Below are 24,585 nucleotides of genomic sequence, written 5' to 3' on the forward strand. Positions count from 1 at the left end.
TAATTAAACTTTCTCTCTCCCTCTCGTTCTGTTTCCTCGGTTCCCTCCGCTCTCCTACTTCCTATTGAACTTGACACACTAATAGGTTATGAATAATTCTGTTTCAGTTTAGACGGCAATTAGCCACAATGCCAGAGGCCATTCGTCTTCGTCTCCAGCGGTGCGGTAATTTAGGACCTAGCTACGTCGGGGTGCTTCAGCTGTCCCACCGCTGCATTGTTCACTTCTTCCCACACGTCACTAAAACCAAGAACCACCCACTGAGTGGATCCTTTGCTTTAGACAACGAAGACCCAACTTCAATCTGGTAGGCAGCTTTATACCCTATTTCTGTGTCGTTTACTACAGTATTACGTCAAAGAGAAAAGCCACATTTACGCTATAGTTCTATCAAAACCCTCAACCTAGCCTTTGCGTTGGTCACTTAACTTTGATTTGTGAACCAAATAAAAAAAAAAAATCAGTCTCACGTTTTTTGCATGGAGTACCCAAATTCTCAACATATACTTAATAGTCACTGAAACCAAAAACAGACTTGGACTAGCCTCCATGAGACTAAACACTGATCGTAGATCGCATTAGCTAGTTAGCACAGCGTAGTCATCGGTGATATAACTCATGCTATTTTGTTTCCATGGTTGTAAATGACAGTGGAGAGTACTCACACATGACGGTGAGGAAAACATTCCCTGACGCCAGGACAACCTTCTCCCTTGTTGCCCGGTCGTAGATTCCCACGTGGCATTCGTAAGGTCCGTTGTCCGAGATCCGGACCTCTGGGAGCCTGGAAAACACGACAACGTTGAAATGAACAGACTTTGCCACTTTGACAGTATGAAACCTTTTGATACAATGGAATAGCCTCCTGTGACCCAAGCTTTTGTCTGCAGTGCATTTTTTAAATCTCTCCTTGAGAAAGGACGACCTAATAAGTATAATAACTAATCTTCTGTTTGGGATCTGAAGGGCCCCATTAGTGTAAATACAACATTTTAGTTTTCTAAAATATGTCATTCTCTCAAAAATCAAAGTCCTCCTATGAGTACCATGGGTCTATTTTACTGCATGACAAAGTACATGAACCAGTTTATTAGATCTATTGCCATGTGGTGGAAGATGTCAATTCTCGACTGTGTACCTCGAGGAATCCTGTGGGAGGTACTCCAGGAGTATGAGGTACCGCACCGCCTAATTCGGGTGGGTCACTCCCTGTATGAACAGTGTCAGAGCTTGAGCCGCATTGCCGGCAATAAGTCTCGTTTCCAGTGAGGGTTGTATTTCGCCAGGGCTGCCCCTTGTCACCAATTATGTTAATAACAGTTATGGACAGAATTTGGAGGCACAGCCAGGGCGTTGATGGGATCCAGTTTGGAGGCTGCAAGACTGGGTGTCTGCTTTTTGCAGATGATGTTGTCCTACTGGCTTCATCGAGTCGTGATCTTCAGCGCTCACTGTATCGGTTCGCAGCTGAGTGCGAAGCGGCTGTGATAAGAATCGGATTGAGAGGAGCCAGATGAGGTGGCTTGGACATCTAGTCAGGATGCCTCTCTAGGAAAGTGTTCAGGGCAGGGAACCTCGATGAAGACCCAGGACACATTGGAGGGACCCTCTTTCAGCTGGCCTGGCAACGCCTCGGGATTCCCCGGGAAGAACAAGACAAAGTAGCTGGACAGAGGGAAGTCTGGCCTTCTCTGCTTAGGCTGCTACCCCCACAGAAGCAGAAGAAGATGGATGGATGGATGGATGGATGGATTTTTAAACCAATATACGGGCTACAGAGTAAAAACACAAAACTTTCAACACGCTTTTATTTACGCCATATTTGTGCACTTGTGGATGTTGTAGCTGACTCTCATTCTTTGTACCACTTGCTAGAAATATTTACACTTAATATTCCCACGTTTATTTAACCGCATGAATAAGCAATTGCACCACTTAAAATAACTACTGACAACTATAAAATCAATGAAGTATTTACAAGCTTAGCACACTACATGGCACAATAAATCACGTTACATAATGTTAAGTGCCTCAAAAGACCTTGAAGATTGCCACTATTACTAGAATTTGTCAAATTTTAATGCAGTGCGAAGCTACAGACGTTATTGTGCATAAATACATTGGTTTCATTCTGAAAATTTTGACATAATTTTGACCTTACTCTTTTTTCTTTCAGAAGTTGGTGCAGCGGTATTTTGCTAACTTTGCCACTATCTTGTTTTCACTGAAATGGGCGCAATGATGTAATATCACCATAAGATGGTGGGGTCAGTTTCCCTGACTGAGGCTAATAGGTCAAAGTTTTAAAAACAAGTACCATGGTGCTGAAAGGCAAACATGTACCGTAATGCACTTGATCTCAGGAGGATAGAGGACTGTTATCCTTGGGCGAGGGGGGAAAAGAGGAGTGGTAAATAAGGAGAAAAAAGCTGGAAAGCGTGGAAAGTCCGCTCGGTGCAGATGAGTAGAATTTCAGTTTAATTGCTGATAAATTTGAGGAAGATGGGTTTGAGGCTGTGGTTGGGTTTGGTAGCAAAATAGAGCTGGCCGTAACAGTAAAAATGTATGTAGAATTTGCAGTTGTGGACTAAGCAGTTGAAAAGAAATGGCTCTTTGCGGCACGCCGGAGGTGACAGAGAAAAGCGTGGTGTTTGAATGTGATTAATTTGTAAAATAAAACAGCCAACTAAAATGTTTAGCACTGTAGTATTTGATATAAAACACACTAGAAAAACTGCTATTAGACAACCTTAACACCAGAAATTCTGCTCAGTTGTTTCACAACCGAACAACTCAAAACGTGTCATCTTCAGCTCTTCGTTTTTTAAAAACAAGACCATGTTCTGATGAGGAATTCTTGTTATGAACATGGCGCTTTTGCTACACCTTTAGTATACGCACGACGACATGGAACTCTGATTATTTGAGAAAAGTCATAAAAAGTGGATTTACGAGGTTTTCCTTGGTTGGTTGGAAATATGCAATATATCAGCACGTGTGTTTCTTGTGATAATCCAAATGACCAAAGAATCAACCCTGCATGCATCACAGTGGTTCATTTATAAGCATTTTGTCATATTGTCATTGTTATATATCATTCCAAACAGAAACAGGACAAAAGCTGCACGGGACATAAATATTTACTAAAAAATGACAAGGTCGTCCACGGTGACCCATGTTATCTCAGGCTTGTTCCTGCTGCAGGTCCAAAGCTGTTTTGAGTGTGTTCCACTGTGGTGACGCACCCACGGCCGCACGAGGACAGTTTAACCCGACTGACCGCTACCCTCAGTTGGCCACCACACGAGGCAGTGCTTTATACGGTTCAATGTAACAGACTGTATGCATGTGTCCTGGGCCATTGAGCTGCCTTGATACAACTCTTGCCGCTGTTGGGATGCATTGTGTGCTCCCTCAACGTCCAGTTATTAATGCTAATTATAATGCTTCAGCGCTACTTACTGTAATTGCTGTAACACTGATGGAAATAGCATAATAGCACATCACAGTAAAAGGAATGACTTTTTAAACTTGAGTTGTCCCTCAGCTCATCTGCTGTCTGTTGTCAGTGTTTTAATTAAGTCTTATCTTTCTGGTTGTCAGTCCAGTTCTCACTCAAAGTCACCAGGGATTAGTTTCAGTTTAATTGTTGCCATGAAAAGAATAGGTACATTTGTGTTTCTCTCTTTTTTTTTTTTTTTTAATTTTTTAAAACTACTACTACTCAAACATTAGAGGACAGTCAGAAGTTTTTCTGTGTGTGTACAACTCCTCACAAACGTATCAGTGATGACACCTTTCATTCCAATTAACCCACCGAGTCACCATCCCATGATCTAACCACACACCCGTCCACCTATCCCAAACATCCATCTTAAGATAACACAAGCATGAAGTAGTTAAACCAATGATGAACAAATATTTGAAAAAGTAAAGTATACATAAAAAAAAGTGAGCACCTCCAGACATAACGTGAGATTGTCTCAACAGACATCCTCGAGGGATAAGTGTAAAATAGTCTCTCCCTCCCTCTTTTTTTTTTTTTTTTTTTACTGTAGTGTAAAATGATGAGAGTAGCAATGTGAATCTCTCCGGAGGGGAGTTAATTGGCTTTGTCTTGGCTGACTACATTCCAGTAAACGCTGATGTAGCCTATTGCTTTGTTTTTACACACAAAGCCCTATCTGCTATCCACAGTCCAGACTGTGGAATTCATGGATTCGAACCAAGACAAGTGCTGTGAAAAGTAACCAGACACAACCAATATGGAGGGGAGGATTTGCTGCCTGCTGGAAGAAGGGTGAGGAGGCCACAAAGGAACCTACAACTACAGCGAGTTCAGCCTGGAAGGCTGGTTCGCTTGGAAGTTTTGACAACACCATGTGTTCAAGAGAATCAATGCCTGAAACAGTGAGTTTGTTCATTTTTAAAAGTGTTGGTATGAAATGTTCAACACATCTGAGATGACTCCCTCACATTTCAGTTTTCATTACAGATATTTTGTCAGCGGATACTACTATAAAAAGTAAACTCGGATATACAGCCATGTCGAAAAATATTAGCTTTTAAAAGATGCCAATGTTTTTTACCGTGGCTGTATAAATTACGCTGCTTTGGTTGTATTCCGGGGCCGCACGGTGGTGTAGTGGTTAGCATGTTGGCCAACACAGTAACAGCCTGGAGATCGGGAAGACCTGGGTTTGATCCTACCCTTGGGCATTTCTTGCATGTTTTCCCCGTGTGTGCGTGGGTTTTCTCCGGGTACTCCGGTTTCCTCCCTCATTCCAAAAACATGCAGGTTAGGTTAATTGGTGACTCTAAATTGTCCATAGGTGGGAATGATTGTTTGTCTATATATGCCCTGCGATTGGCTGGCGACCAGTCCAGGGTGTACCCCGCCTGTCGTCCGAAGTCAGCTGGGATAGGCTCCAGCATACCCCCTAAAGAGGAGATGCAGTATAGAAAATGGATGGATTGTTGTAGTCCATATTGGCATGGCCAAAATTATTGGCATTTTTGGCCATGACTGTACGTTAGAGTAGTCAGTGTACAGCTTTTTTAATAGCAATATAGATTTACTATCCACTGAAAATGTCAACACACAGCCAATGTTCCCCCTAAGCTGCGCGTGAGTAATCGCAAAGTCTGCACACAGAAAAACCATGCTGCGCACAAAATACAATCCAACCTGAACTGTAAACGAAATATAGACATAACAATTTATTCTCTATCGTTTTGTAATGCAACCCAGTGAGTGACAGGGAACAACAACAAGCGGTAACATACTTGTATAACACAACGATGAGCACTGTCCAGCCAACGATAAAATCCTGTTTGCACGTATTTACTTCCACAGCCAATCAATTCATTAACAGCACGTTACATAGTGCATGCCGCTGTTTTGCAGGTTAGCATATAGCTAATGCTGCTTGCTAACCCTGTATTATAGCGAAACAAACGCACAGTACAACAGAGACTCACCAAGCCACGGGAAAAAAAAGCGGTTCTTTTAAAGGTGGACTGGCTGTCGAAAAGGCTCCAGCTTACCCTCGCAACCCTAGTGAGGATAAGCGGCGTAGAAAACGGATGGCTGGATGGATGGATGGATGTGCAAACAGAAGAATAAGAGGTGAAATTTGACATGGCAGGGTGACATTTTTTTTTATGAGAAAGGGCTGCATTACAAAACATGCTGAAAGCCAAAGTAGCAAGGTAGCTTTAGAGTGAAAGGTGTGGAGTGAATGTGTGGTGTGCATGTTTTACTGCTGTGCTTTTATTTCGATGGCCGACCGTCCAAATACAGGAAGTGTTACACCGAGTTTGTCTTACTCAAGGGACCGAAAGGTTGGTTGAGAGCTAATTTTATTTATTTATTTTTTTAATTTAGACAAAAGTAAACATATACAACAAACACGGCAAAATAGTGCCACAACAGGCTGCTTTAAAACAGAAAGTGATAGTCAAATAAGGAAATTGAAGTATACCTACTTAACAATATCAATGGCAAACAAGAAAATAAATTGAAAATAAAATGATTAACTAGGGGTTTTCGACAAGATTCAGATGGTTAACTGCATGAGACCATGGCTTATTTTGTCTGAGGTACTCTGGAATAAAGAAAGCTACATTGTGGAATCCTCCTTGCCGTCTGTTTGAAATCACTCATAGAAAAGATGACAGAATGGAAGTTCTCAGGTCTCAGGTTTTGGACAGGTGCTACAGTGTGCACGTCTGAAGCTCAGGTCATTTTTGTGTATGCTCAGATACTTGAAAATCAGGGGGAACATTGCACACGGCCGCTATTACCTAAATCGTTGGCAACACAAGTGAGTAGCAAGATAATTGTGTGGTGGTAGTGTCGTGGTCAGGGGCTACATAAGTGCTGCTGGCATTTGGGGAGCTGCGGTTCACTGAATAAAAAAATGAATTCCAACATGTACTGTAACATTGTGAAGCAGAGCCTGATCCCCTCCGTTGGGAAACAGGGCCGTGCTAGTTCTCCAACATGATAAGGAGCCCAAACACCTCCAAGGTGACAAGTGCCTTGCTGAAGAAGCTGAAGATTAAGCAATGGTCAAGTATGTCTCCAGATCTGAAACCAAATGAGCACTTGTGAGCCATCCTCAAGTGGAAGGAAGATGGAGGAGGGCAAAGTGTCTAACCTCCACCAGAGATGTCATCACGGAGGAGTGGAAGGAGAATTCCAGTAACAGGAATTTAACTCTAGGTGTGTCAAAAAATTCAATCTTTTAGCCTACAAAATAGAAGTTTAGAGTATAAAGTTTCAGACATAAATAATGATGTCATGATCTAGCTCAGGGGTCTCAAACTCCTGACCCGTGGGGCATTTGTGGCCCGCGATTTGTCTTCAAAGATTACTGCAATACGGCCTGTGACAAGCCAATGTTACTCGTAGGATGCACACATAAGACTACACTGAACTAAAAGTGAGTGAGTCACTTAAAAAATGTGGTAAAAAAAAAATTCCACCCATTTTCTATACCGCTTGTCTTCATTAGGGTCACGGGTAAGCTGGAGCCTATCCCAGCTGAATGCAGCAAAATATAAACAGTGAAATTATTTATTTATTTATTTGATTCACCCTATTACTGTATCAACATATTATTGTTATTGTGAGCCATGTATCGCGTGTCGTATCGTGAGGAACCCCGAAATTCCCAGCCCTACTCCCAATACTTGATGCGGCCCAGCCTCACTCAGGATCTACCCCCAGCAGCCCCCAGGTAAATGGTGTTTGAGATCCCTGATCTAGCTGGAGAAACAAACAGGATGCTTAGTCGGTTCTTATTGGAACTAGCACCAATCTAGCACTAGTTCTAACTCTACATTTAAAAACCCATTCAAGTACATATTCAAACATAAAACGTCATTGCTAAACACTCAACCACTGTGCTGCCCAAGTCATGAAATCACAGCCCTATTGATGGCAAAATTATTCAACATCTTCTAAATGTGTTTTGTATTGTGGGAAGTGTCAGGAAATGCACAAGACGGTAGAGTTGGTTCCAAAAATAGACCTCTCTTGGAAGCCAACCGTGTTGTTATTGCACTTAAAATGAAGAACAGAAAGAAAGAGGGTGGAAAAAAAAATATCGGGCTGGCTGGGCACGATGGATTCTGCAGAAGAAGTTGGAGACAAATGACGCTCATTGTGAGTGTAACAACAGTAATCTGCTCTGAGTGGAAAATAAATTGAATAAGCAAACATATGGGGTGGATGAACCCCACAAGGTCTCCCAAGTAGACCACAGACTGTGGACTGTGTAGAAATATGCACTGGTGGATGAGCGGCAAACACGGAACACCGCAGAGGGGGGATCGATTGTCCCCCAGGAGTTGTATGGGAAAGCTCTTTCCTGTTTAGGAGGAGTGTGTGCAGAACTCCCAGCGCCTGCTAATGCAAGCATATGCCACTGTCTAAATGGAGCGTGAAAAATAGCAGTCAATCCCTCCATCAAAATAACAAGCACGCCGTCTGATATTCCTTCTGGTCCAAAGCTTTATGGGTGAAGGAGGTCAAAGCAGTCCTCGCTGGAGAGGGAGAGGCATGCAAACAGAGGTGTGTAATCACTCGTGTTTCCTGGAGGAGGGAGCAATGATAAAGCAAAAATGATGAGCATAATGCCGCACTTCTGGAAGCGTCGAGGGATGTGTGATTGGTTTTGGTTACATTAGAACAAGCGCTGAGGTAGCTCATTTCTCTGTTCCTTACCAACAAAGCTGCGGTGCTGTTGTTTGCTACCCTAAACACACCATTCATTGATTCAGGAGAATTACTGGATGGATAGAAAACCCAGAGTATAGAATTTTGTGTAATTCAATCCAAAGATTTACTATTTCTGCTCTACAAGATTCATGTAGACAATGACAATTCATTCAGCGATAAAATTGTCACATAGAACTGAAAAATGACTGATTAGACATGATGTATTTATACTAGCATCCAAATGACAAAAGGTAAGTAGTTAGTGCTGCAACAATTTAGGTATTAATCACTTTTTTATTTAAAAATGTGGATAGAATCTGATTTCGGCCTCTCAAATGTGAATATTTTTTTAATTTCCTTAGTCATCCATGAAAGCAGACCTATTATTTTTGTGTTTCAGGGAAAACAAGATATTCACACACATCATTTTTGATTTTGGAAAACAGCGACTGGCGTTTTTGCTTATTTTCTGATATGTTGTGGACCAAACCACCAAACTGTGTTTGGCTCATATTGATTTTGTCCATTTAGATCCTAACCGATTGCTTGATTGAATTGAAACAACAAGCCTAAGATTAATCGACAAAGAAAATAATCGTTGGCTGCAGCCCTTGTTAGCAGCAGACCACTACTAACAGTTTCATTTTGTTTGATTCCATATGCAATGTTTTGTGTTTTCATTGTCCAAGAGTATGAAGTGTACCGACATAACATCTTTCTGTTGGTGTACCTGAAAGGGTGGGGCAGTCCACAGATTGGTCAACAAAGTCATGACAAGGAAGTAGACTATGGCTATGTTCACACTGCAGGGTATGATGCCGAATTTGGCTTTTTTATGTGGTCGTTCACGTTACAAAAAAAAAAAACTTGACATGTTAATGTGAATGCAAAGTGTCCGGGAAGTGACGCGCATGGGCAAAAGCACACGCTTGTCACACGCTTTGTTGTGTCTAAACATTGACTCGATTTGTGCTCTCGTTGGTGTGTTTGGATTTTTGCAAAGGGAGTCAACATTTTCTTAACCAAATGATTAAGATTAAGAAGAAAGAAGAAAAAGTGGAGAAGTTTGCGGAGAACTTGCTGCGACCTCTTTTCCGAGCAGCGTGTGGGTGGATGTCAGAGCCAGGAGTGGGGGGACATTGACGTTAGCCTCTTCACTAACACTTTTTTGAAATAATTTTCGGATGACAAGAATAACTTTTGCCTACATCTGAGCACAGACTGCACTTTCAAGGGTTTTTAATGATCTTCTTTTAACTACAGATTCTGGTGGTTCTGCTGCCCTTTTATTGTTAGATTTAACGGCAGCCTTCGATACCATGGACCATGATATCGTCCTGTCATGTTTGGACCTACAGTATATGTAGGTCTTGAAGGCACTGTTCTCCAGTGGTTTCAATCCTATTTATCTGAACAGTCCATTTCTGTTGCTGTTATAATTCGAAAGTGGTTAGTCTTGATTGTGATGTGCCTCAAGACTCCATTTTGGGCCCAGCTTTGTTTGCACTCTGTATGTTGCCTTTGAGGTCTATTTTTACAAAATACAATGTTACTTTCCATTGTTTTGCAGATAATCTGCAAATGTATCTACCATTCAATCAGGTACCGGCTCTTTTTCTGCTTTATTGAACTGTCTCAAACATATTAAGCAGTGGATGTCTCTTAACTTTAATAAGCTGAACCACAAAACAAAACAGAAATTCTTATTTTTGGCAATCCAGCTCTTTGAGTTGGCGTTGACAGTGTATTGGGCCCATTATCCTCATACTGCCAAACACATGTAAAAAAAAAATACCTTATCGTGTTTTGACATGGTTCTTTTAAACTTTGTAAACAGGTGAGTGCTGTGATCCAATCTAGCCTTTTCCTTTGAGACAGTTAGCCAAGGTGAAACCTTATCTTCCCGCTGACGTCTTTGAGCGTGTTATTCATTTGTTCATTACTTGCTGCTTCTCTTTGTGTTGTGATCTGGACCAGTCCTCTATACATTAGCTGCCCGCCTGTTAACTGGTACTAAGAGATGGCAACATAACCCCAGTCCTGGCCTCCTTACACTGGTTACCTGCTAATTACAGGATCCACTTTAAAAGTCTGCTTTTGGTTGTTAAATTGTTGAATGGCCTTGCTCCTTCGTATTTATCCGTCTGTTTATGTTCCTGCTAGAGCAATAAGTCCAGTTCACAGTTGCTTTTAACCGCTCCTTAAAAACTTCAATCTCTGGACTTTTCTGTTGCAGGTCTTTGACGTCTTTGACTGAATCCTTATTGAAGTGTTACTTTTATGAACTGACTTTTAATACAGGTTAACTCGGGGATTGTCTATACTGTTTTATTATCGTTATTATTTTTGTGTATTGTTTCACTGTGGTTTTTAATCGTACTGTTTTTATCATTGGGTATGTTTGTGTAGTTTTTGTGTTTTATTGGCTGCTGTACAGCACTTTGGGCAGTTGAACTGATGGAAATGTGCTATATAAATACATTTGACTTTAACCTTGACCTACACGTCATCAAAAGGTGTGTTTTGTCGTACGAGACTTCAACGAAAGTATTCACAGATGTAGGCAAAAGTTCTTCTTGTCATCCAAAAATTATTTTAAAAAAGTGTCAGTGAAGTGGCTCATGTCACTCACACCCTCCTCGGAACAGACATCACAGCACGTTCTCCACAAACTTCCATAACCAAACGTCTTGCCCTCTTCCTTCTTAATCTCCTACTTGGAATCATTTGGTGAAGAAAATGTTGACTCCTGTTGCACAAAATATTTGAAACAAATTCGGAATGGTTAACATGGCGGTGTGACTGGACGCAGAGGCCCCTCACTTTCCTGATGTGTTTACATGTTTTTGGAAGTACCGTGTTTGCTCACCAAAATACGTGTACTGTCGGAAGTTGTTGTTAGACATTGGCAGTTGCCCTTTATGGACTTTAAAACCAGAGAACGCCAGGCAAATACAAAAGCTAGGCATCCTCCAGTGGCCCACCTCAGCCTCGAACCCCACTACTGCACCGCAGCTGCAGAGAAAGCGCTGCAGGCGGTGTGAGAGAAAACAGAGAGATCCGGGCTAGGCCAACGGCTAACCCGTACAATCTGGCTTTTCCATCGATCACCCTGGTCAATGTTTGCTTCCCCTGACAACAACATGACAATGTACACCTTTTGACATCCACCCAGCAGATTGTGAGAGAATGTGGTGTTTATATTGTCTTGGAAACATGGTTTAACGACGACATACCAGACTCCGCCATTGAGCTGCAATAGATAACATGTTACCTTGGGGGACAGACACACTGTGACGATGTCTGTGTTTACAGTATAACATCAATGGTGCCCAGGAAGTGGCCCCCTATCATGTTCTAATTAAATTTGTAGTTTTGCGATGGCCAGCTGAGTTAATCAAGAGAAAATTACAACTTGTATTTTTAAATCTTATTGAATTGCACTTTTTTTTTACCTGAAGTGTTTAATCAAAGCAATTGGACTCGTCAGATACGCCATTTACCGACACATTGTTCCGATAATTTTGAGTTTGTGTATAAAAACCCTGTTACTCATGAAATGGTCATTAAACTTGGCACATTATTATTTTGCACTGCCTTAAATCAAACTGCACTGTCTTTATCAAATATTAGATATGAGTAGAAAGATGTCTGCAGTTTGGTTCGCCACTCGTTCTTAAAGGGTGATGGTGGGTACTGCAGCCAAACCAGTTGAGAACCACTGCTTTAAAGTTCGAGTGGCTATAGTGACATACGAGCTGTTTGTTGCGCAAGGACTAATCTCTTCAGTGGCACTTGAAAACAGAGAAAACAACCCCCACAGCCGCTCGTCTTCCCTTTGAAAGATTGTATGTAATGGCTGTCAGAGCAGAGCGACGACCAGCCGTGTCAAATGAAGTCAATACCAATGTCGCGTCTGAAACCGTTTAATCATTGGAAAGCTGGCGAGAAATGAGAATTGCCTCAGTTATTGTTAATTCTGTGTTTTGAAGTGAAAGAAAAGGTGAGAGGCCAGTTTTGAAGAAGCTCTTGGTTTATTTATACATCAACAGAGATTGATTTTCCTGTTTGTTGGGAAGATATTCACACAGAAAAAGGAGCTTATCAAAAGAAACACTTTAGATCAGTGTTGAGTCAGAAGGACGGTTTAGCCTGCAGGAGGCAATGTGTTCTCAAGAGAATTTAGAATAACAAGTAAGCTGTAAAACTGTGTAAGGTTGATTCCGACCTGTACCCAACTCATTAGCATATATAATAACGCATAGTCTAGGTAACATCCAGAGCCAGCTTGCCCAATACACAATATAGGGAAATATGAAAGGCGCCACAGCCGCCAGGGGCACCACATCATATTATGGAGCTCACAAGTCAACAAATAAGACAGGCAGAGGCACTTGAACATGCATGCATGAACATGCTCTTTTATTGAGACAAGCAGCAGCAGAAGTGAACTCAGAATGAGCGTAATATGCAGTGAACTGAACAGGGAGGGTCACAAAGCAGAACACTGTTAGTAAACATGCATGTCTACAACAGAGAGATAACACACTCACAAGACTTTCACTAGGAAGAAAGATGCCCTGTTCTTTTTAAGTAATCTCACACACAGTTTCATTATGAGCTACCCTGAGAAACCAAGCCTCCTAGCCAAGATTGGTTGAAACCACATCAAACCAATACGCCAACAAACAGTTAACAGGAAGTTTCCTGGTCAGTGAAATCGCCTCCAGAGAAGGCATATGAGGAAGAGTACCTCAGTTTCACTTTACAAACCGCTTCGACCTCGCTAGGTCTTTGCTCGGGAACTGACCTTTCTCTCCAGTGCTTGTATTGCAATTGTTTTGATCTACTCCTTTTGATATTCAATTTTAAACCGTACTTGAGACTCTTAGCATTATTTCACAGCTGTTAGAACAAAAGAATCTGGGTGGATTTTGCGCTGCTAAAAGGGCAGGTCCTTAACAAAACTACTGCAAATCACAGTGCAAGGTAAAACATTAGCACACACAGGGCAACTACTAATAACACAGGGAACGATAACAATAGTTCTAACTACTATTTACAACAGGAGTAAAATGAAAGAATATTGGGGCCACTTTGATATTTTCCATGTCGTAAACCAACCCATGTAGATATCCTACATGGGTTATATATAAGTTATACAGTGGGGTGAAAAAGTGTTTGACCTTTCCTGAGTTCTTATTTTTTTGCATGTTTCTCTCACTTAAATGTTTCAGATCATCATACATTTAGATATTACTCAATGACAACACAACTGAACACAAACTGCAGATTTTAAATGAAACTTTTTATTATTAAGGGAGAAAAAATCCAAACCCACATGGCCCTCTGTGAAAAAGTGACACGCCTTTTTGGAAGGTGTGTGTCCCATTACATCTGACGTAAGAGTAAGGCCGCATTTCAGAAAAAGAACATTATACCAACAGTAAAATAAGGTGGTGGTAGTGTGATGGTCTGGGGCTGTTTTGCTGCTTCAGGACCTGGAAGAAATTTCCTGAAGGGGAATGTCTGGCCATCTCTTCGTGACCTCAAGCTGAAACCAACTTGGGTTCTGTAGCAGAACAATGATCCAAAACACACCAGCAAGTCCACTTTTGAATGGCTGAAGAAAAACAAAATGAAGACTTTGGAGTGGCCTAGTCAAAGTCCTGACCTGAATCCTACTGAGATGCTGTGGCATGACATGCTCAAAAACCCTCCAATGTGACTGAATTACACCAATTCTGAGTGGGCCAAAATTCCTTGACAGCGCTGTAAGAGACTCATTTGCAGTTATCACAAGCGGTTGATTGCAGTTGTTGCTGCTGTGGCTGCTATGGCCCAACCAGTTATTAGCTTTAGGGGGCAATCACTTTTTCTACACAGGGCCATGTAGGTTTGGATTTTTTTTCTCCCTTAACAATAAAAAGTTTCATTTAAAAACTGCATTTTGTGTTCAGTTGTGTTGTCATTGACTAACATCTAAATTTCTTTGATGAGCTGAAACATTTAAGTGTGACAAACATGCAAAAAAAAAAAAATCAGGAAGGGGGCAAACACTTTTTCATACCACTGCATATGTTTAAAGAAAAAACAGCCTGCATTTCAGGTTTGCATTGTAGATGACAAAGTGTATTATTGCTTGTTTTTTTCATTTTTGCTGTTATTCAATTTTACAAATAGTTAAACAGTCTTATTGTAATTTATTTCATAACACTGTATGATTCCCATCATATTTTGGTCACAACTTTTTGCCAACGTAATTTTCCAAAAAATGCTTAATTCTTTATTTTGTTTCTAATATTATGAAAATTATTGTGATTTTTTTTCTCATAGTATTACAGTGGTACACTCGTAAAATTGTTTGTTGTGATGTGTTGAAATTTTTAATATTAATATTATGACTTTATTTTAATATTTCTACTTCGTTCTTGTAAAATGACTTCTCTTTCCATTTTTCTTGTTGTTTTTGTGAGTTTTCTGGTTGTAATTTATTATTAAAACATGCCGAAGGCCAATAAAAAAAAAAAAATGAGCCATGGGCCAGAAATGGGCAAACTTTGGGCAACCCTGATTTACAACAAGCGTTGCAATGCATGCTGGGAACCCAGAAGCAATCCAGCGACGGTACAATATTAAAACTTCAAATGGAAAAGCTCACATTGATTCATACCCAACTACTATTACTGCACATGCACGGGTGGGTAGGTAGCATTGTGTGTATTTGCACCAGAGAAGAGGCGCTGGTCGTGTGGGCATAGTTGTATTGTATGTGCGTAATAAAGGGCGTGCACTTCCCGTGTCAGAGAGGAGGAAAGGCTGGGAATCTGTAATTTTGTTGACATGATCACGCTATATTACGCTGATCATATTTACCATACATAGCATCTGTTTGCCACCCTAGTTCATTATTCCATGTCTGATTGGTGTCTTTTTGCACAGTTTTCCATATTTGTATATAGTTTTTTTATATGGGTTTTGTAGACAGTTATTGTCACTTTGTTAAATTAATTGCACAAGTCATTTTTTTACCTTTTTTTTTTGCCTAAATTAACTCCTTATGATGCAGCGCACCTCTGGTAAAATCGCCTACATCCTCAGTTCAACAGGTCATGCTATTCTACGCTACGTCATGAGTGGGACTTACAGTAAGTGATTGCAGAGTGTAAATGTAGCTTATATATGGAGTTACTGTTCGCACACTGAGTGTTATTTAAATTGTTTAATTTTGATTGCTGTATTTGGAATTTATTACTATGATTATTTATTGACTTGATTTACATTATTTTTATTTGGAGGAATGGGTATTTATATTGGATTTCAGATGTTTGCATATTATTATTTGTAATTTGTGAAGCATGTAAATTAGGTGACACGTTATCATAATAATTAAAGACAATGGTAAAAACAACGGTATTTGATTTTTTTTTTTTTAAGCGTAAGTAAATCACTGAAGATGAAGATTTCATATAAAATCACATTGGGTAACATCCCCTGTTTACCACAGTAAATGAAGTTAATGTGAGCTGTTAAAATTAGGGATGTCAAATGATTCAAGGTATTAATCAAATGAATCAATTTTCAAAGTAATGATGATTAATCGTGATTAATCACCGTTTGCAACGATGTGTGAAATATGCCCATTTTTACTGTATTTTATGTAACTGAAGCTAAAAGATAGCACACACGTCTGAAAATGTAGTTGCCTAAGCCTAGCCTCTTTAATAGCAGCAGAGCTAATCATCTTATTATGAGCCATGGGGGGTTGACACCACACAATTTAAATTGGATTCATATGTTTTGAGTGTAGATTTCCGAGCATACTTAAATGGAGCAAATTGTACTTACATTAGTGAGTGATAAGAATATCCAGAGTGTTTTTTTTTTTGTTTGTTTTTTTTAGCCCACACATACACGCATACTAAAGATGTTGCTGTGATGTTCGGAGTGTCTGTGAATGCATCTCGTGGGCGTCTAGTGACAATAAGGAAGTGTCTTTCTGATGACAAGCGGACAAGAGACGTGTTTGTGAGTTGGAGATAAATATATGGTGTTGGAATTAAACTGATGTTGATGTGTTCAGGTCAGAATAAAGTCAAGCGTCAGCCTCTGTGTGAGGAAATATTGTGTGCCGTCATAACAGAGAGGTGTGGCTTGACATGATGCACACGCATTAATTCTGCAAAACATTTTAATGTAATTAACGATATAAATTTGTTACCACTGCTAATGCACTATTTTACAGCCTTATAGTGAAAATGTTGTCAAATTGGCAGATCAGTCATAATGATGAAAACGCAATCCCACAATATTATTCAACTGTAGGATCACCGAAAATGCAATAAACAATTATTTTGCTCAGTCTTGACACTTCAACCTTTTGGCACCAGAGTTTTTTCCAGTAGTTTTGACATTACTATTTCAAAATGTTGTAGCTTGAAAATGATTAGAGATAAAGGCATACCCTAAATTAGAAAACACATGAATATGACCCAAAGTTTGTGATGGGAGTACATTTACTCATCTAATGTGCATATTATGATGTCACCAGGCTCAGAATTTGTCAGATCCCTGTCTCCACGATACCGGCTCATCAAGATGTCTGATCCACTTATAATACTCTTCCTCATCTCTCAAGCAAACCCAGCCATCATCATTATCATTTACAGTGTGATCATAAACACCATTGTGGCCTGCACCGCCATTAATACTGCTATTATTACATAGATAGATATAAAGTATCTAGCTATCTATCTACAAGTACTATGCCTGTGAATATTCTCATTCATCCATGTCATTGTATTCTCAGGTCATATCTGTCTATTAGCAGTGTATTTTTTCCCGAGGAATCTCCCGCGGTACCGCGGATGGTACCGCGTATGCGGCTATTTCTGCGTTTTTTTACATTCCCACTTGACAACCCACCACATCCCCTCCTGCTACCCCAAACACGATTTAGCAAAGCATCCGCTCAAGTATGCTGCATGTGGACTGTCAGGGCGAGCGGACGTGTTTCTGCACGCACAAGGGGCTTCAAAGTCTATAAACTTGTAAACTCTACAAATGTTGCTCAGGTTGAGGTTACAGGTGTCCTTCATCTGCTGATGTAAAGTTTTAACTACATGAGGCACAATATTTGCAGAAATGGCTTGCTAAATTCAGCAATGTTGCTTGTCGCAATTTTGTGACTTTGGCCCTTAAAGGGTTAAGGTGCATAACAATCCCGCACAATGAGTACCATCGAAGAAGTCATTGGCATCATAGTCAACTAAGAATTGTTATTTGTGTGGATTTGTGTTTTGGTTTTGGTTAAATGTGTCAATTTCCAAAAAAACGGAGGGCACTACTTGGCTGCAACCAGTAGATGCGCTGTCAACGGGAAGTCGAGTTACATCCACGTGGACTTTCACAGTGGCAGCATTCTTCTGATCAATACAGCATTACATTTAACACTAGAACTACCATGGCCCCTTCTTGGTAGCTCATAAACAGGCCATGGCCCCTTCTTGATAGTTCTAGTGTTAAAGAGAAGTTGACCATATTCACGGTATTTGATTACAATGCCATTGTTTAAAAAAACACCATCAAATTAATTTCTCCCATACGTCGTTCAAAAGTCAATTTCTAATGCAAAGCCAAGCGCTATAAAATCATCAGCTGTGTGCATGTTGAGCTAAAAAGGAAATATTTTGGCACAAAAAACTCATTTTCAACCATCATTTTAAAGTGGTCATAGGTTAAGGAGTTGGGCTTCATAATTGTCTTTTTTAAGTACTTTTCTATTACTTCCTAGTAAATTCCTGAAGAAAATTGTCCTTAGCTGACCACACAAGCCAAGCATCCTGATCCAAATGCGAGTAAAGGTCAGTGCAGCTAGTTTGTATCTGCATCTGATGCTTGCTCATTTTAAATCTTACTTCCTCTTAGTGCGTTGTCTAGGCTTTTTATGTGAGCAGTCATGTTTTTATGTCTGTGTGCATGTGTTGTAATGATGCTACTCTCCCAAAGGGATAGTAGGCTTGTCCGGATAAATCATTCTCAGTTGGGCAGCCACACCAAACAAAAGGGGAGCAACGCAAAAAAAAAAAAAAAAAAGCTACATAAACAGGAGAACACACATAGAGGGAGAAGACGTACGCACAGGCTGCATCAAAAAAAGACCAAAGGCCAGATGAAGCACAATGATCAGAGGGATTGTTCCCAAAGCATGACGTTCAGTATGTCAAACATACATACGTTGAGCGTGAAAGCAGCAGGAAGTAAAAATTACAAGATGGGCAGACCGAAGTCAAGCGTAAGGATGAGCAAGTACACCACTATCTGTATCTCTATCTGTTCACCCATCTAAATGATCTGTATTTGTAGCTGTACTTTGAGTGGGGCTCAAATCGGTACATTATTTTAATTCTGAAATTGACATGGATTGATCAGAATTTGCTATGTTTATTGTTTATTATTCACGTATCCTGATATGGCAAACAGGGAAATAATCTGTCATCCTTGTTCACTGTATTTTTCTCAAAAATACTAAAATTTCCCAACTGACTTTACCTGTGTATCACCAGCCAAAATAGAAGCAAGCAGACGGAAAAAAATAGCAAAACACAGGCAGTGACCGACGCAGCACGAGCTATTTACAACTCTGTCTTGTCAAATGTGCCGCACACGTTACGAAACAAGTTTACCAAGTAACTTTAGACACAAACCGAAATAGAGGCGAGCTGAGGAAAACCTAAAAAAAACCCGTCTGGAGTGGAGGCAGTGACCAACGCGACACGAGCCGTTATCAAGTCTGTCTTGCCAATTGCATCGCGTACCTTATGAAAAAAATTTAAATATCGTACAAACTGAAATAGAGGCAAGCTGGGGAAAACTGAGTACTGTTTTCAGCAATGTGAGCTGGAGCAAGCACGGAGACATCATCAGTCACTGTTTGTGTGTGAAAGACTGCAGCACGGCTTCTCCAGCTGCAGCAAGCAAGTCTGTTCTTGGTAGGAGCGGTCGCTGTGTGTGACCGGCCAATCACAGAGCGTGAGAGTGAATTCATAAGTAATTACCCAATGAGGATTTTTCTTCATCACGATTACGGATAATGGTGAACTGTACTCGTTTCATGCTCGTACTCTGAAAAAATGCATTATCCGTAACGCATACTCGTCTAAAATGAGTATCCGGCTCATTCCTAGTCAAGAGTATACATAGACATCCCCTGAAGGACTTCTGCTCTTGCAGTACTTTGTCTTTCTCTAGCTGGTACATTCACTCATAGAAACCTGGTAATGAGTATGCAGTGTGGACATTAACGGGGACTTAAGTATCATTAAGAGAACAACCTGGCCAGATGTTTGCTAATTCCTGGAGACTGAACCCTCTATCCTTAGCAAAGTCAGTGTTTACCCAAGCACAATGTCCTCATTACTGATGGAATTTCAGGCTAACGACCTGGCCTATGAGAGTGCGGATCTGGGGGTCGTCTGACTACATCTCACCCATCTGTCCTCCTTTCTTCCTTTTCTATCCTTTTCTATGGACTAATGTCCATTGGTAAAGTCCACACTCTTCATGTATGTAATAGTGCAGTAGATTCATTGTATTCTATCAGTCTGTATTTGACAGCATCACGCTGAGCAAGACGGCCTGAATGTCCTGAGCAAAATGCTTGCTTTTGTGCAAACATGCCAGGAATTACATTAAAGCATTGGCGTGGAGATGGTTTAAGATGATGCACTTTGATGACGCGCTTTGCTGTAAGTATGAGGAGCGGCCACCGGAGGCGGTAGAGTTAAGGAAACAGGAAACAGATTAATGCCATAACAGAAATTATTCAACCATCCATTTTTTATACCACTTGTCCTCATTAGGGTCACGGGTAAGCTATCCCAGCTGATTTTCACTAAGAGACAGGATACACTCTGGACTGGTCGTCGTCCAATCACACGGCACATATAGACAAACAGCCGTTCAACTGAACATGCATGTTTTTTCAGGATGTGGGAGGAAGAAAACCCACGCACGGGAACATGCAAGCTCCACACAGAGATGCTCCAATGGAAATTCGAACCCTTGATCTCCTGACTGACACCCACATGCTAATTATTGGGCCGCCGTGCGACCCCCACAGAAATTATACAAGATTTTTTTTTCCATCTCGTAAAATCCATTATGATAGATCACATGGAATATGATTTAATTTCACCGTTGCATCTGACCTACCTTGGCCATTTCTTATCAGGTAACAATAATAATTCAATAATTCAATAGAGTGGTACTGTTCCTTCTATGACAAAATGAATTACAATGGAACCTCTGAATTGTTGACAAAAAAATGATATAAAATAATATTTTTTAGCTATGTGTATGTTTTCCAGTGGTTAACTTCTTTTCACTGAAGAGAGATGTGTCTTCTATGGCACTGGCCTGAGGTTTACAATGCATTTATTATTAAAGGTAGGAGGAGTGTTTCAAACATATTTTATTGTTTTTAACAGTTTTAACAACTAAATTATGTTAACACTTGTATGACAGTTTGACTTTTTATGATAACAAAAGTTTGACTCAGGAATTTGGATTACCATTGGAACCTCGGTTAGCGTATAGCGTGTTTTTCAGTTTACGCCGGATATTTACAACAAAATGTTTCCAAGGTTTGCGTACATTTTCCAGTTAGTGTGCAATGTCGCGAAAATGTTGTCCTGCAATACACTGTGTTAGTCCAGCTGTGTTCTTGATGTATTTTAATCACATCCTTGTTAGCTATTAGCTTTTCTAGGACATAGAAACATGAACCGAAGGTCAGCTCCATTGCCTGTCTGTGATGTCATCAGCGGTTGACTCAGTAGGTCTTTGCTAACTAACAAAGTGACGCCACAAGTCTCTGCTTTTCTTTTGGTCACTGTTGCAAAATAACCCAAAATGGAGCCAGAGAAAGTTGTAAGTGCCAGCATTTTGATAAAGAAGTTGAGAAACACTATTGAATTCAAGCAATAACTCAAAGCAAAACATCACAAGCATAAAATCCATAGTTTTATGCTTGAAAATAATACATTTAGGCAACAGAAATGTAAAATGTGCTTAAATATGCATTTTATTTTACCACAAAACAGCATGATTTATTAATTAATATGTTTGAAAAACCGTGATAGAGTGAAGCTACAAAATTTGAAACGTGATGTAGCGAGGGACTACTGTACTACTGCTTGTTTTTTTGCCCTGAGCAAATTTATATTGTTATCTCCCCAAACCATGAATAGTTCATCATTTGCTTGAGTTACAAAAGACCCAGAGAGTGAAATACACTTCATTTGCTGAACAATAAGCCTAATTGCTAATGAGGCTCACCGCACAGTTGATTGGTACACAAGGTCCTCACGCCTGCGGTAGTCCTCCATGTGAGAGTAGTTTGTATTAAACATGGCATCGTAAGTGAAGATTTTCTGCTTGATGGTGCCTCCATCTGTGACCTGTGAAGCAAAACAAGAGAACACTCATGATTCATTTGGTGATGGATGGGACAGAGCTAACCTTTTTGCACCTTGAGCCTCGCCTATGCACAACCTGTTGTCCAGGGGGCCCGCAGTGGAGGAGATACGTGTAATTGCCTCATTGATTAATGTGCTGGAATGATAAGCTTGTAGAGCTTCGAGCTAGTCATCGAACACCTGCTTATTGGATAGCATCTGCGGCACAGTCTCTCAGGAGTAAGCATGTCCGTCCGTGTGGTTAGACCTCAGTGATGACGGACAACCGAAGTATCAAGGATGTGGCATTCTGCAGAGGTAATGACTTGTGGCAAGATACTGCAGAGCTAGGGGGATATTCAAAACACTCTAGGCAGGATGGATGATGGAGTACTTCTTTTCTTCCTTTAATATTCACAGGATTGCTAAAGTCACTTGTGACAGTGATTGCTTCTCTTCCCAAGAAGCCTCAAGCTGCCATAAAGAAAAAAAAAAAGGTGACAGGATTTTAATGGAGTCACTAATACTGCTTTGAAGAGGGAAATTGTTGCTGGGCCTGGAAGCTCTCTCATGCTTTTCTAGTTAAGAAGGTATCATTCACATCAAACCCAATCCCTTCACTGGGGTAAACACTGTCAAGGCGTTTCTTGATTAGCCTCCACAGTGTACACATCGCAACATGAAGACAAAGCCAAACTGTATTTACACAAGCAAACAATATTTGACGTGAACGTTGGCTAACTCATAGAAGCTCCTGCCTCTATGGAGAAAGCTGAGAGCCCCGGGCTTACTGTGCCGAGCGCTACAACACATGGAGTCGACGGTGCTGAAACAACTAAAAGCAGGAGGGTGGACATAAATTAGCTTCATGCCCGTCACCAGGAAGTTGGCAACTTTGGGTATTTTTAAACACGGAAAAATACAAATGTAAGGATGACACTGTTTCGGTAGCGCTGTTGGACACCTGCAAGTGCACCCTTCTGCTTACTTTAACATCATAGTATAATTAAACACAATTATACTATATATTAACTATATATAAATAACAAATCATTTTTATCATAGTTTTCGACCTTTTTTTCTTTTTTTCAACACAATAACCAATAAAAATAAATGCTAATTATCAAATGAACTGACACTTATGCCAACAACTAAAAACAAGATGAAAATGTTGATAAGAATGAAATCCAATCATATCTAATTTTGTCTTGGAGACATTTTTTTCAAGCATATATTAGTTAAGAAATCATGCTGTTTCACGGCTGAATACGGCCTATTATTAGTCATACAATATGGATATTTAAGCAAATTTTACACTTCTGTTAATCATTTTCAAGGATAAACATGGCGAAATGAACTACAGTATAATACATATGTAAGGCATTCAGAAGACTCATTCAAAGATGTTGTGAATACAGGGATATGCAGTATTCTACACTGGTCAGTAGGTGTCATGTTACTGTAATGTTACTGTAACATTGTTGTGAGACACACAAGCACCAGACTTGATCGTCGAAACAACAGGCTTTTAATTGCAGGTGTGAATTATCTCACAACAGGCGCAAAAATCCCTAGCACGGGTTACTGTTATGCCTGTAACCCACGCCAAGCTAAAACTCAATTCTGAACCCCAAACGTCACTTCCTGTCCAACCCCACTCAGCTCCCCTAGCACCGGAACACATTTACAGCAACTCAAGCACAAGTTTTATTTATGTCTTAAATGTCTTATTTTCTGTTATTATGTCTACCATAAGGTCACAAACAGGTTTTCTATGCTCTCACTGGAAAAATATTCATTCAAACGCCACCATCCTCAGATCGCTACAGATTTTGTTGAACAACCAAATCAGAAGATGGAAAAATGCTGATATCATTGCGGACCAGCTGGCTGTAGATGTAGTGCCGATCACAAAATACATTTTGCTCCTACTGTATTTATGGTTTATTGTTATACCCGTAGTCTTATGGTTATTAAGTTTTACAATCCTGCAAGATTCAACGGCTGGTTTACTGTTAAATACAGTCATATTTAAAGCAAGAAAACTATTCTAAAATGTCACCTAAAACATTACTGACACAGCATTTAATCGTTTAGCAATGGCAAAAGTTCGACCCCTCGATAGATTCATGGATTGTGTTTAACTTTGGAGAGTGTCCTATAATTGGAAAAAAGTAATTTGTCATAACATCATTTGGGTTAATTTAGGGAAAGTATTGCAAACAAATCTATTAGAAAATAATAATCAACAAAGCCTCAGTTTGATGAAGCGTAATTTAGAGGTAGTAGTTGGCCATGTAATTATGGCCGTAAATTTTCCTAATTATCTCTCACAGCGAAAATCCACCTCCTAAGAGGTTAGCTTTGCTGATGATGACATTTTGTTTTTTTTTCTTGGTAAACCTCTGAGGTAATTGGAGTGGATGTGTTGGCATATGCCCAGTTCAACAAGAGCCCAGCCAGCAAATGAAAATCAGCCGTTTCAGACCCTCCCCAACAGCGCCTGTGAACGCTTGTTCACCTGAGCGAGCTGTCAAATGGCACCAATGCAAAATGGCAGCGAGTGACATTTGCTGGTGTTAGAAATAGAACCGACCACTAAGTGAAGGTAGCGATAGGTAGCGCCAACCGGAAAACAGGCCCACGACCAATCACAGTTAATATGTTCTGAAGCTCATATGTTAACATAAGTAGGCCATTACTGATATTCTCGCCCGATTGCACCACAGTTAAATCATGCAATCCTTATACATCATCAGAGAAAACATTAGATAACATGAACCGTGAGGAGCAGCTCTGCACAGCAGCCGCATATTCACATATTCACAATGAGTCAGTCACCCAAAATAGTACACTTGAACGAATATCAAACCTAATACTGTAAATGGCAGCAGTAACAAT

The 24,585-nt window shown here is 40.3% G+C and overlaps 1 protein-coding gene across 1 annotated transcript in view; it reads right to left on the reverse strand.

Moving 5' to 3' along the window:
- Positions 1-24,585, reverse strand: part of igsf21a (immunoglobin superfamily, member 21a) — a 229,489-nt gene that overhangs the window by 84,072 nt on the left and 120,832 nt on the right. The window contains exons 3-4 of the mRNA XM_054784820.1: positions 21,566-21,687; positions 666-784 (exon numbers count right to left, since the gene is read on the reverse strand). Of these exons, the coding sequence (XP_054640795.1) occupies positions 666-784; positions 21,566-21,687 (241 nt within the window). The remainder of the gene's footprint in view (positions 1-665; positions 785-21,565; positions 21,688-24,585) is intronic.

Source organism: Dunckerocampus dactyliophorus, chromosome 8 (assembly GCF_027744805.1).
Source record: "Dunckerocampus dactyliophorus isolate RoL2022-P2 chromosome 8, RoL_Ddac_1.1, whole genome shotgun sequence".
Classification (NCBI taxonomy): domain Eukaryota; kingdom Metazoa; phylum Chordata; class Actinopteri; order Syngnathiformes; family Syngnathidae; genus Dunckerocampus; species Dunckerocampus dactyliophorus.